Source organism: Hyla sarda, unplaced genomic scaffold (genome assembly GCF_029499605.1).
Source record: "Hyla sarda isolate aHylSar1 unplaced genomic scaffold, aHylSar1.hap1 scaffold_313, whole genome shotgun sequence".
Taxonomy (NCBI): Eukaryota; Metazoa; Chordata; class Amphibia; order Anura; family Hylidae; genus Hyla; species Hyla sarda.
In genome coordinates this window covers 183,813-197,223 of record NW_026609858.1, presented here as the reverse complement: position 1 = coordinate 197,223, position 13,411 = coordinate 183,813, and the positions used below count along the sequence as shown (strand labels likewise).

General features: G+C 41.7%; 1 protein-coding gene across 1 annotated transcript in view; it reads right to left on the bottom strand.

Moving 5' to 3' along the window:
• Positions 1-11,313: 11,313 nt before the first annotated feature.
• The window catches only part of LOC130328702 (olfactory receptor 1468-like), a 42,569-nt gene continuing 40,471 nt past the window's right edge, over positions 11,314-13,411 (bottom strand). Inside the window, exon 3 of the mRNA XM_056553487.1 lies at positions 11,314-12,255. Coding sequence (XP_056409462.1) covers positions 11,314-12,255 — 942 coding nt within the window. The remainder of the gene's footprint in view (positions 12,256-13,411) is intronic.

Below are 13,411 nucleotides of genomic sequence, written 5' to 3'. Positions count from 1 at the left end.
AGGTGTGAACTCTGCTTCTCCACGTCTTACTGTGCCTGTGCGGATTTCTTCTTCTACCTTCTCAGCTGTGGCCTTCTTGGATTCCGGATCTGCAGGAAATTTTATTTTGGCCTCTTTCGTCAACAGGTTCAACATCCCGGTGACCAGTCTCACCAGACCCCTCTACATCGCCTCTGTTAATAATGGAAGATTGGACTGTACTGTGCGTTACCGCACGGAACCCGTCGTAATGTGGACCCCATCACGAAAAGATTGAATTTCTGGTCCTCTCTAACTGCACTTCGGAAATTCTTCTTGGTCTACCTTGGCTTCAACGCCATTCCCCAACCCTCGATTGGACCACCAGAGAGATCAAGAACTGGGGTACTACTTGCCACAAGAACTGTCTTATGTCTGCTCCCAGTACTGTCAGTCAAAACCCTATGGCTCCTCCGATACCAGGTCTCCCCAAGGCCTATCTGGACTATGCTGATGTTTTTTGCAAAAAACAAGCAGAAACTTTGCCTCCTCACAGGCCTTATGACTGCCCAATTGACCTCCTCCCTGGTACTACTCCACCCCGGGGCAGAATCTATCCTCTGTCCACTCCGGAAACACAAGCCATGTCGGAGTACATCCAAGAAAATTTAAAAAGGGGGTTTATCCGCAAGTCTTCCTCCCCTGCCGGAGCTGGATTTTTCTTCGTTTCCAAAAAAGACGGCTCCTTACGACCTTGCATTGATTACCGCGGACTTAATAAAATCACTGTAAAAAAACGCTATCCCCTACCTCTTATCTCGGAACTCTTTGACCGCCTACGTGGCGCAAAACATCTTTACCAAATTGGACTTAAGAGGTGCATATAATCTTATCCGCATCAGGGAAGGGGACGAGTGGAAGACCGCATTTAACACCAGAGATGGACACTTTGAATATCTGGTTATACCTTTTGGGCTTTGCAACGCCCCTGCCGTCTACCAAGACTTTGTAAATTAAATTTTTCGTGATCTTCTATATACCTGTGTTGTGGTCTACCTGGATGATATTTTGATTTTTTCTTCTAACCTAGAAGAACACCGCCGGCATGTCCGCATGGTTCTTCAGAGACTTCGGGACAATCAATTATATGCCAAAATGGAAAAATGTCTCTTTGAATGTCAATCTCTTCCCTTCCTAGGATATTTAGTCTCTGGCCAGGGACTCCAAATGGACCCGGACAAACTATCAGCCGTATTGGATTGGCCACGCCCCTCCGGACTCCGTGCTATCCAACGTTTCTTGGGGTTTGCCAATTATTACAGACAATTTATTCCATATTTTTCCACTATTGTGGCCCCAATCGTGGCCCTAACCAAGAAAAAACACCAACCTTAAGTCCTGGCCTCCTCAAGCGGAAGAGGCGTTCAACCGTCTCAAAACTGCCTTTTCTTCTGCTCCAGTACTCTCCAGACCTGATCCATCTAAACCCTTCTCACTGGAGGTAGACGCCTCCTCGGTGGGAGCTGGAGCGGTACTCCTACAGAAAAATTCTTCTGGACATGCTGTTACTTGTGATTTCTTTTCTAGGACCTTCTCTCCGGCAGAGAAAAACTACTCCATTGGTGATCGAGAACTACTGGCTATAAAATTGGCGCTTGTGGAATGGAGGCACCTGCTGGAGGGATCCAAATACCCAGTTATTATATACACCGACCACAAGAATCTCTCTTATCTTCAGTCTGCCCAACGGCTGAACCCTCGCCAGGCTAGGTGGTCGTTGTTCTTTGCCCGTTTTAACTTTGAAATTCATTTTCGCCCCGCTGACAAGAACATTAGGGCTGACGCTCTCTCTCGTTCATCGTATGCCTCTGAAATGGAAGCTTCCCCGCAACACATCATTCCTCCGGACTGTCTGATCTCCACTTCTCCAGCTTCCATCAGACAAACTCCTCCAGGGAAGACCTTCGTCTCTCCACGCCAGCACCTCAGGATTTTCAGGTGGGGACACTCCTCACACCTCGCAGGCCATGCTAGCATCAAAAAATCCATCCAGCTCATCTCTCGATTTTATTGGTGGCCTACCCTGGAGGCTTCCTACACATATCGTCTCGGATAGAGGCGTTCAATTTGTGTCGAAATTCTGGAGGGCCCTCTGTAATCAACTTAAATCAAATTAAACTTCTCGTCTTCTTATCATCCCCAATCCAATGGGCAAGTGGAAAGAATTAATCAGGTTCTTGGTGACTATTTGCGACATTTTGTTTACTCCCGCCAGGATGACTGGGCCGATCTTCTACCATGGGCAGAATTCTCGTACAATTTCAGAGTCTCTGAGTCTTCCGCTAAATCCCCATTTTTTGTGGTGTCCGGCCATCACCCTCTTCCCCCCCTTCCCACCCCCACGCCTTCTGGTTTGCCCGCTGTTGATGAGGTGACTCGGGACTTCTCCACCATCTGGAAAGAGACTCAAAAATCTCTCCTACAGGCCTCATCCCGGATGAAGAGACATGCCGATAAAAAAAGAAGAACTCCCCCTGTTTTTTCTCCCAGAGACAAAGTATGGCTCTTTGCCAAGTATGTCCGCTTTCGTGTCCCCAGTTATAAACTGGGACCACGTTATCTTGGTCCTTTTAAAATCAAATGCCAAATCAACCCTGTCTCCTACAAACTCCTTCTTCCTCCTTCTCTCCATATTCCCAATGCTTTTCATGTCTCTCTCCTCAAACCACTCATCCTTAACCGCTTCTCTCCCAAGGTTGTTGCTCCTACTCCTGTTTCCGGGTCCTCTGACATCTTCTCGGTGAAAGAAATTCTGGCATCCAAGACGGTCAGAGGTAAAAAAAAATGTCTTGTAGATTGGGAGAATTGCGGCCCAGAGGAGAGGTCATGGGAACCCGAGGACAACATCCTTGACAAGAACCTTATCCACAAATTCTCAGGTTCTAAAAAGAAGGGGAGACCCAAGGGGGGGGGGGGGGGGGTACTGTTACGCCGAGCGCTCCGGGTCCCCGATTCTCCCCGGAGCGCTCACAGCGTTCTCCTGTTCGCAGTGCCCCGGTCAGACCTGCTGACCGGGTGCGCTGCGATAATGTCCCCAGCCGGGATGCGATTCGCGATGCGGGACGCGCCCGCTCGCGATGCGCATCCCGACCCGCTTACCAGACTCGTTCCCCGTCTGTGCTGTCCCGGCGCGCGCGGCCCTGCTCCCTAGGGCGCGCGCGCGCCGGGTCTTTGGGATTTAAAGGGCCGGTGCGCCACTGATTGGCGCATGGGTTTTATCAGTACCTTCACCTGTGCACTTCCCTATTTATACCTCACTTCCCCTGCACTCCCTTGCCGGATCTTGTTGCTATTGTGCCAGTGAAAGCGTTTCCTTGTGTGTTCCTAACCTGTGTTCCAGACCTCCTGCCGTTGCCCCTGACTACGATCCTTGCTGCCTGCCCTGACCTTCTGCTACGTCGGACCCTGCTCTTGTCTACTCCCTTGTACCCCGCCTATCTCAGCAGTCAGAGAGGTTGAGCCGTTGCCGGTGGATACGACCTGGTTGCTACCGCCGCTGCAAGACCATCCCGCTTTGCGGCAGGCTCTGGTGAAAACCAGTAGCAACTTAGAACCGGTCCACCGACACGGTCCACGCCAATCCCTCTCTGGCACAGAGGATCCACCTCCAGCCAGCCGAATCGTGACACTCATGCTGCCAACACCTCCACGCTGTGTCATTCAGCCACTATATGGTCTCCTCATGCTGCCAACACCTCCATGCTGTGTCATTCAGCCACTATATGGTCTCCTCATGCTGCCAACACCTCCACACTGTGTCATTCAGTCACTATATGGTCTCCTCATGCTGCCAACACCTCCATGCTGTGTCATTCAGCCACTATATGGTCTCCTTATGCTGCCAACACCTCCACGCTGTGTCATTCAGCCACTAAATGGTCTCCTCATGCTGCCAACACCTCCACGCTGTGTGATTCAGCCAATATATGGTCTCCTGACACTGATGCCACCACCTCCACGCTGTGTCATTCATCCACTATATGGTCTTCTCTCACTGCCAACACCCCACGCTGTGTCTTTCATAGTTACATAGTTAGTATGGTTGAAAAAGACATACATTCATCAAGTCCAACCAGGGAATTGAAGTGCAGGGTGTAAGGGGATAAGGGAAAGGGATGTAGTTTTATAATTCTGCATAAGCATTAATGTTATTTTGTTCCAGGAATGTATCTAACCCTGTTTTAAAGCTATTAATTGTTCCTGCTGTGACCAGTTCCTGAGGTAGACCGTTCCATAAGTTCACAGCTCTCATGGTAAAGAAGGCGTGTCGCCCCTTTAGGCTAAACCTTTTCTTCTCCAGACGGAGGGAGTGCCCCCTCGTCCTTTGGGGGAGTTTTAGCCTGGAACAGTTTTTCTCCATATTTTTTGTATGGGCCATTTATATACTTATATACGTTTATCATATCCCCCCTTAAATGTTTCTTCTCAAGACTAAACAATTGTAACTCCTTTAATCGCTCCTCATAGCTAAGATGTTCCATGCCCCATATTAGTTTAGTTGCGCGTCTCTGCACCCTTTCCAGCTCCGCAGTGTCCCTTTTATGGACAGGCGACCAAAACTGAACAGCATATTCCAGGTGAGGCCGTACCAATGCTTTATAAAGGGGGAGTATTATGTCCCTGTCCCTTGAGTCCAGGCCTCTTTTTATACATGACAATATCCTGCCGGCCTTGGAAGCAGCAGCCTGACATTGTGCTATTCTGTAGTCTGTGATCTACAAGTCACCCAGATCCTTCTCTACCAGTGACTCTGCCAGTTTAATCCCCCCTAAGACATACGACGCTGCAGGTTATTAGTATACGCAGCCCCCCTCTATATACACAGCCCCCCTCTATATACACAGCCCCCCTCTATATACACAGCCCCCCTCTATATACACAGCCCCCCTCTATATACACAGCCCCCCTAAGACATACGATGCATGCAGGTTATTAGTACCCAGATGCATAACTTTGCATTTATCCACATTGAACCTCATTTGCCAAGTGGAGGCCCAGACACTTAGTCTATCCAAGTCATCTTGTAACCTATACACATCCTCTATAGACTGTACTGTGCTACAAAGCTTGGTGTCATCTGCAAAGATAGAAACAGAGCTGTTATACCATCCTCTATATACACAGCCCCCCCTCTATATACACAGCCCCCTCTATATACACAGCCCCCCACTATATGCACATCCTCATTGTCATTGGTGCCAATTTGTACCATGACTGCTGGATCCTCTCCAGCCCCACCCAGCAACCTGTCAACCCGATCCGCGATGTGCCGAACTCGAGCGCCAAGAAGACAACACACTGTTCGGCGATCACGGTCTTTGTGACAGATCGCCCTGTCTGTCCCCCTAATAATTGAGTCGTGGTATTGGAGGCAAGTCTAATTTTTGCATCCGGGTCCGTCCCGATGCAAATCCCTAATTCAGGCCTCAAATGTGCATGGCGCTCTCTCACTTCGGAGCCCTGTAGTGTTTCAAGGCAACAGTTTAGAGCCACATATGGGGTATTTCTGTACTCGGGAAAAATTCTGTTACAAATGTTGGGGGGCTTTTTCTCCTTTTACCACTTATGAAAAGGAAAAGTTGGGCGCTACACCAGCATTTTAGTGTAAAATATATCCTTCCCTTCTGAGCCTTCTAGTGCGCTAGCAGTGCATTTTTCGACCACATATGGGGTATTTCCTTACTTGAGAGAAAAGGAGTTTTCAATTTTGGAGAGTATTTCCTTCTATTACCCCATGTGAAAATGAAAATTTGGGGTAACACCAGCATTTTAATGTTATTTTTTTTTTTTTCATTTTCATGTCCAACTTTAACGAAAAGTGGTCAATCACCTGTGAGTTGTTAAAGCTCACTGGACCCCTTGTTACATTCCTTGAGGGGTGTGGTTTCCCAAATAGTGTGCTATGTGAGTTTCTTTGCAGGAGGGAACGAGGAGAAAGTGGAAGCTGAGGTCGCGCTGTCATAAAGTGGAACAAATCCGGGGTATAAAGGTAAATTCCTTTATTTGAAATACATGCAACGCGTTTCAAAACACTTAGGTTTTTTCATCAGGAATGATCTAACAAGGTTTTGGCTGAGATTTATACAGGATGTGATCATGACGTCACAATCATGTGACATATTAATCCTTTGTAAAACATGGAAAAAGGTAAAAACAAAAGTATGGAAAAAAGATTAAAAAAAGGAGAAAAAGGAAAAAAGAAAAAACAGCTCATTTATGAGAAAAAGACACACGACCCATATATCCTTATACATTAATAAATACATTGCAAGGCACACACACAAAAAAAAAAAAAAATATATATATATATATATATATATATATATATATACAAAAATTGTACATATAAAAAGAACATATAGACGTATCCATATATGTATGTATATATAAAAAACATGCAAAAGATTTGCAAATAGATATACATACACACATACACATACATCACAGCATTAGGCAAGGATATCCCAAAAGGAAAAAATTATGATGAAATTAAAGATTAAAAAGTCGTCTTTTCGATCTGTTCATTTAATCCATATGGCCATAATGAATTTATATTAAAAATCCAAAAATACTCTCTATTAATAAGTGTTTGGTATCTATTATATGTGTCCTCGGGAATAGCTTCAATAACACTTACTGTCAGACACTGGGGATCATTGCGTGGGTCATGGTGATGCGCCTGGAGACACTATGTTGCATGAATTTATTTAGAACATTAAAACGATGTTTATTCATTCTCATTCTTAGTGTCTGGACAGTGCGGCCAATATATTGGATTCCACACTTACATGTGAGGAGATAAACCACATACATGGAAGAACAATCATATCTTCCTTTGGTGGAAACATTCTCACCTGTTGAAAATGAATTAAATGGAGAGGTGTCCTTTTTGGAAATCCATGAACAACAAAGACAACGAGGATGTTCACATTTAAAAGTGCCAGTGCAGGATGGGGATATATCTTTTCTATTATTTATATTCCCAGATACAACTGTCTTAAGGCGGCCAGGAGCTAGATGATTTTTTAATGTGTGGGCTCTCCGGTAAGTAATTAGAGTTTTTTTTAGAATTTTTTTGTTTAAGTATAGGGTCATTTAATAATATTGCCCAATGTCTTTTTAAAATATTCTGAATTTGTGCTGTGGAGCTATTAAAATTAGTAATAAAATGAAATCTCCTTTTTTCATCTACTTTATTATGTTGTCTTTTTGCCTTCTTTTTTTGTTCATTTTTTATAATAAAATGTTCTTGTTTGCACACTTTCATTTTATTATAGGCGCCCTTTAATCATTTCTTTGGGTATCCTTTTTCTAAAAAACGTTTCTGTAGGATCTTTGCCTGGTCTACGAAATTTTTGTCGAGTGAACAGTTCTTTCTTATCCTCTGGTACTGCCCATAAGGAATATTCTTACCCATTTGGGAAGATGGCAGCTGTGAAAGGACAGAAAGATGTTAACGTCGACCTTTTTAAAGTGTGTACGTGTGCCTAAAAAATTAGTACCATTCTTAAAAATCTCCAAATCCAGGAAAACTATAGTTTTCTCAGATATATTCGGGGTAAAGACTAAACCCCAATCATTACAATTAATTTTATCGACAAATTCAAGAGCTTCCTGCTCTGACCCTCCCCATATAATAATCAGGTCATCTATATACCTGCGATAAAATAAAATACGTGGATGTGCGATAAAAGAGGACTCGAAACGCCCCATATAAAAATTTGCATAACTTGGGGCGAATTGAGTCCCCATCGCACATCCACGTATCTGCCGATAGATGGCATCATTAAATGAAAAAATATTATGTTGTAAAATGTATAAAATTGAATCTGTGAGGAAATCGGCCTGGATTGGCATAATCTCGTCATCTGAATCGAAATAAAATCTCACAGATTCAATACCTTTTAACGCTAAAATATTTAAATAAAGTGCACTTACGTCTAATGGCAAAGATCCTACAGAAATGTTTTTTTAGAAAAAGGATACCCAAAGAAATGATTAAAGTGCGCCTATAACAAAATTAAAGTGTGCAAACAAGAAGATTTTATTATAAAAAATGAACAAAAAAAGAAGGCAAAAAGACAACATAATAAAGTAGAGGAAAAAAGGAGATTTCATTTTATTACTAATTTTAATAGCTCCACAGCACAAATTCAGAATATTTTAAAAAGACATTGGGCAATATTATTAAATGACCCTATACTTAAACAAAAAAATTCTAAAAAAAACTCTAATTACTTACCGGAGAGCCCACACATTAAAAAATCATCTAGCTCCTGGCGCCTTAAAGGGGTACTCCGGTGAAAACCTTTTTTCTTTTTAATCAATTGGTGGCAGAAAGTTAAACATATTTGTAAATGACTTCTATTAAAAAATCTTAATCCAGTACTTATTAGCTTCTGAATGCTACAGAGGACATTCCTTTCTTTTTGGAACACTGATGACATCCCGAGCACAGTGCTCTCTGCTGACATCTCTGTCCATTTTAGCAATCATACATAGCAGATGCATGCTAAGGGCAGCATGGTGGCTCAGTGGTTAGCACTGCTGCCTTGCAGTGCTGGGGACTTGGGTTCTAATCCCACTAAGGACAACAATAAATAAAGCGTTATTATTATTATAATAACATCAGCAGAGAGAACTGTGCTCGTGATGTCATCAGAGAACATTCCAAAAAGAAAAAAAATTCCTCTGTAGTATTCAGCAGCTAATAAGTACAGGAAGGATTAAGATTTTTTTTTAATAGAAGTAATTTACAAATATGTTTAACTTTCTGCCACCAGTTGATTTAAAAGAATTTTTTTTTCACTGGAGTACCCCTTTAAGACAGTTGTATCTGGGAATATAAATAATAGAAAAGATATATCCCCATCCTGCACTGGCACTTTTAAATGTGAACATCCTCGTTGTCTTTGTTGTTCATGGATTTCCAAAAAGGACACCTCTCCATTTAATTCATTTTCAACAGGTGAGAATGTTTCCACCAAAGGAAGATATGATTGTTCTTCCATGTATGTGGTTTATCTCCTCACATGTAAGTGTGGAATCCAATATATTGGCCGCACTGTCCAGACACTAAGAATGAGAATGAATAAACATCGTTTTAATGTTCAAAATAAATTCATGCAACATAGTGTCTCCAGGCGCATCACCATGACCCACGCAATGATCCCCAGTGTCTGACAGTAAGTGTTATTGAAGCTATTCCCGAGGACACATATAATAGACACCAAACACTTATTAATAGAGAGTCTTTTGGGATTTTTAATATAAATTCATTATGGCCATATAGATTAAATGAACAGATCGAAAAGACGACTTTTTAATCTTTAATTTCATCATTATTTTTTCCTTTTGGAATATCCTTGCTTAATGCTGTGATGTATGTATATGTGTGTATGTATATCTATTTGCAAATCTTTTGCATGTTTTTTATATATACATACATATATGGATACGTCTATATGTTCTTTTTATATGTACAATTTTTGTATATATATACGTACAATTTTTGTATATATATACGTACAATTTTTGTATATATATATATATTTTTTTTTTGTGTGTGCATATTTTATACCTTGCAATGTATTTATTAATGTATAAGGATATATGGGTCGTGTGTCTTTTTCTCATAAATGAGCTGTTTTTTCTTTTTTCCTTTTTCTCCTTTTTTAATCTTTTTTCCATACTTTTGTTTTAACTTTTTTTCATGTTTTACAAAGGATTAATATGTCCCGTGATTGTGACATCATGATCACATCCTGTATAAATCTCAGCCAAAACCTTGTTAGATCATTCCTGATGAAAAAAACTGAGTGTTTTGAAACGCGTTGCATGTATTTCAAATAAAGGAATTTACCTCTATACTCCGGATTTGTTCCACTTGATGACAGCGCGACCTCAGCTTCCACTTTCTCCTCCTTCCCTCCTGCATATTATCACGTCAACCAGCCGGCGTGGGAAGCCGCTGCAGTCTCATTCATTTACACCTCTGTGAGCTTTGCGCCTTTCCAGCACTACCTAATCAGGTGAGCGAGTTTTCATTATCTGTACTCCCTCACTGCTCAGCCCACATTGATTCCACACAGGGAGCGCTCCGTTGTTCTTTTTTTTTTATGTGAGTTTCTTTGGATGTTCCGGCACCATGGGTACTTCCTAAATGCAACATGCCCCCAGAAAAAATAAAGTGCAATATTTGTTCTCCAAAATCCCAAAGTTGCTCCTTCCCTCCTGAGCCATGTTGTGCGCTTGCAGAGCACATTACATGCACATATGAGGTATTTCCATACTCAAGAGAAATTGGGTTACACATTTTGGGTGGATTTTTCTCCTTTTACCCCATGTAAAAATAAAAAAAAATTGGGCTACAAGAAAATGTTAGTGTTAAAATTGGAGATTTTGAGTTTTCTCCTCCACATTGCTGCTATTCCTGTGAAATACCTAAAGGGTTAACAAACTTTCTGAATGTCATTTTGAATACTTTCAGGGTTGCTGTTTTCCTAATGGGGTCCATTATGGGGGATTTCTTACAGAATGGCCCCTCAAATCCACTTCAAACTGAACTGGGCCCTGAAAATTTCAGATTTTGAATTTTTCATGAAAATTTGGAAAATTTCAGCTTTACTTTGAAGCCCTCTAATATCTTCAAAAAGTAAAAACATGTCAACTTTATGATGCCAACATAAATTAGACATATTGTATTTGTGAATCAATATATCATTTATTTGGTATGACCATTTTTCTTACAAGCAGAGAGTTTCAAAGTTAGAAAAATGCAAAATTTTCTAATTTTTCATGAAACTTTGGAATTTTCATCAAAAAATTATGCAACTATCGTCAAAAATTCACGACTAGCATAAAGCACAATATGTCACCAAAAAAATCTTAGAATCAAATTCCTAAGTAAAAGCATTTCAGAGTTATTAATGCTTAAAGTGACAGAGGTCAGATTTGCAAAAAATGCTCCCGTCCTTAGGGTCAAAATGGGCTCCGTGCCCAAAGGGTTAAGGACTCCATACACATCAGGGAAAAGTTGGCCAAAGCCGATGGTTTCAGTAGGACTGGCCAACTATGTAATGTGTACTTAGGCCTCCTGAATCTCCCTCAACAGGTGAAGTTAGGTGACAGATAGATTGGGCATGTTGGATTTGAACTGCTTGATTCTTTTGTTCTCTAAAATATATGGGGGGTAGGTGTGTGGCAGTAACCCCCCCCCCCTCCATTTATAACATAGAAACACTTTGCTGAGCTAAGCATGCATGTATATGAGGGATGGGAAGAGATAACTGTCCATTAATCTTTGATCCACCAAATAACCGGCTTCTGAAGGGTTTCCTGTACAGCTTTCCTGATGTCTTTATTCCTCAGACTGTATATTAAGGGGTTGACCAAAGGAGTGAACACTGTGTATAGCAGGGAGAGGATCTTACTCATGGAGAGTGTTCGGCCTTTTGTTGGGACAAGATAAACTCCGATCAGAGTCCCGTAGAATATGGAGACTACAATGAGGTGGGAGCTACAGGTGGAGAAGGCTTTCTGTCTACCGATACTGGATGAGATCCTTAAGACAGACGAGACAATATAAGTATAAGACACAACAATGATGGTGGTTGGAATGAAGAGAACTGGAGTTCCTATGATATATTTGACTAAATGAACAATGAAAGTGTCAGAACAGGAGAGGTCTAGTAAAGGCATGATGTCACAGAAGAAATGGTCAATGATATTTGGTCCACAAAAGTTTAGCTTTACAAATGTAATGACAAAAAATAATGTAATCAAAAACCCGACAAACCAGCAGATGATGGAGGATATGACACAATGTCCACTAGTCATGATAGAGGAGTAGTGGAGGGGGTTACAGATGGCCACATATCTGTCATAGGACATCACAGCGAGGACAAAACACTCAACATTTTCTGAAGAACTAAAAATATAAATCTGAGTAATACAGCCGATAAAAGTAATGGCCCCCCCATTATTCAGGACTATATGAAGCATATTAGGGACAATGTCTGTAGATATTAAGATGTCACTGATGGACAGATGTGAGATGAAGAAGTACATGGGGGTGCGGAGGTTCCTGCTGGAGGACACCAGGGAGATGATCAGGAGGTTCCCACATATGGTCCCACAGTAAACCACCAGGAAAAGACAGAACAGGAGAATTCTTACATCTCCATTAATCTGAAATCCTAAGAGGAAAAACTTGTAGACCGCAGTCACATTCTTCTCCTGTAGGACAGAGAGCGGAGGAGAGATAACGTTATTTTATATTCCACAAGTTACACAAGAGGAAAGGAGATTCCAAGGACCCAGTAGGTGATGATATGGAAGCTAAGCAGTTAATAATTTGAAGTACAAAATTTGTTAAAATAATTTAAAAAGAAGATGAGATGGTTCTACTTGGTGTTAATCTGAGTCCGAGAAAAGGAGAACTAGTGATAAGACAAATCTAAATAATGTCTTGGATGGTCGCCAATAATTGTTGAATTAACAGGTGTCTTCTGGTTAAGTGTTATGTAGAAGTAATATAATCTCTGATGTATATCTGGTGTATAAAGGATGGATAACTTCTAATAAACAGCACTTTGCTCAGATCGTTCTGGATTACTCAGCTTTCCTCTATTTCCTGTATTCTCTAATGCTAATGACTGGTCAGTCATACCTCATATCATAATTTGGACCCACACAATGGACCCGTAACTGGATGATTTCCATATCAGTGACAAGGATCCTTTATTGTGACAATTATGAGTAAGTAGCCATGAGGTCCGAAATGCATTGACCATCAGTAGTTCTGCATTCTGTTTTGTGTATTTTATAGGATTGCCATAATAAAGGTCACTGCTTTTACCGGTTCCCTAGAATCTATTTTCTGATACTTTCCATGTCATTCCCATTTTATAAAACAGATAATATTATTTTCCCCATTTAGCCATAAAATTAAAACCACTGAAAAGTGAAGTGAAGAACATTGTCAAGACTAAGTCCCCCCTACCTCCCTAATGGCAGAGGGACCCGGTAGTGTCAGTGGCCTCTATCAGCAGGATAATGCCCCCGGTCACACTGCAGACATTGTTCACGAATTAGTAACATGACAGAGATGAAGGTGGTGACAACTTACAGGACTTACAGGATCTGCTGCTGAAGTCTCGGTGCAGACACCACAGGACATCTCCAGGATGGGTCACACCTAGAATTCTGGTCAGTATTGGTCTCTAGGACATTACTCACATCACTTCTGTCTGGATCCTCAGCCATCGTTCTCATGGAGGTTTTCTTGGATTTTCTCTCAGGACGAGCCCCGGATGATGACAATGTTACCTGGCAGCGTCCTCAGCCTACACGGCCACCAGACACCTGAATGTGAAGCGTTACCTGCCCATAT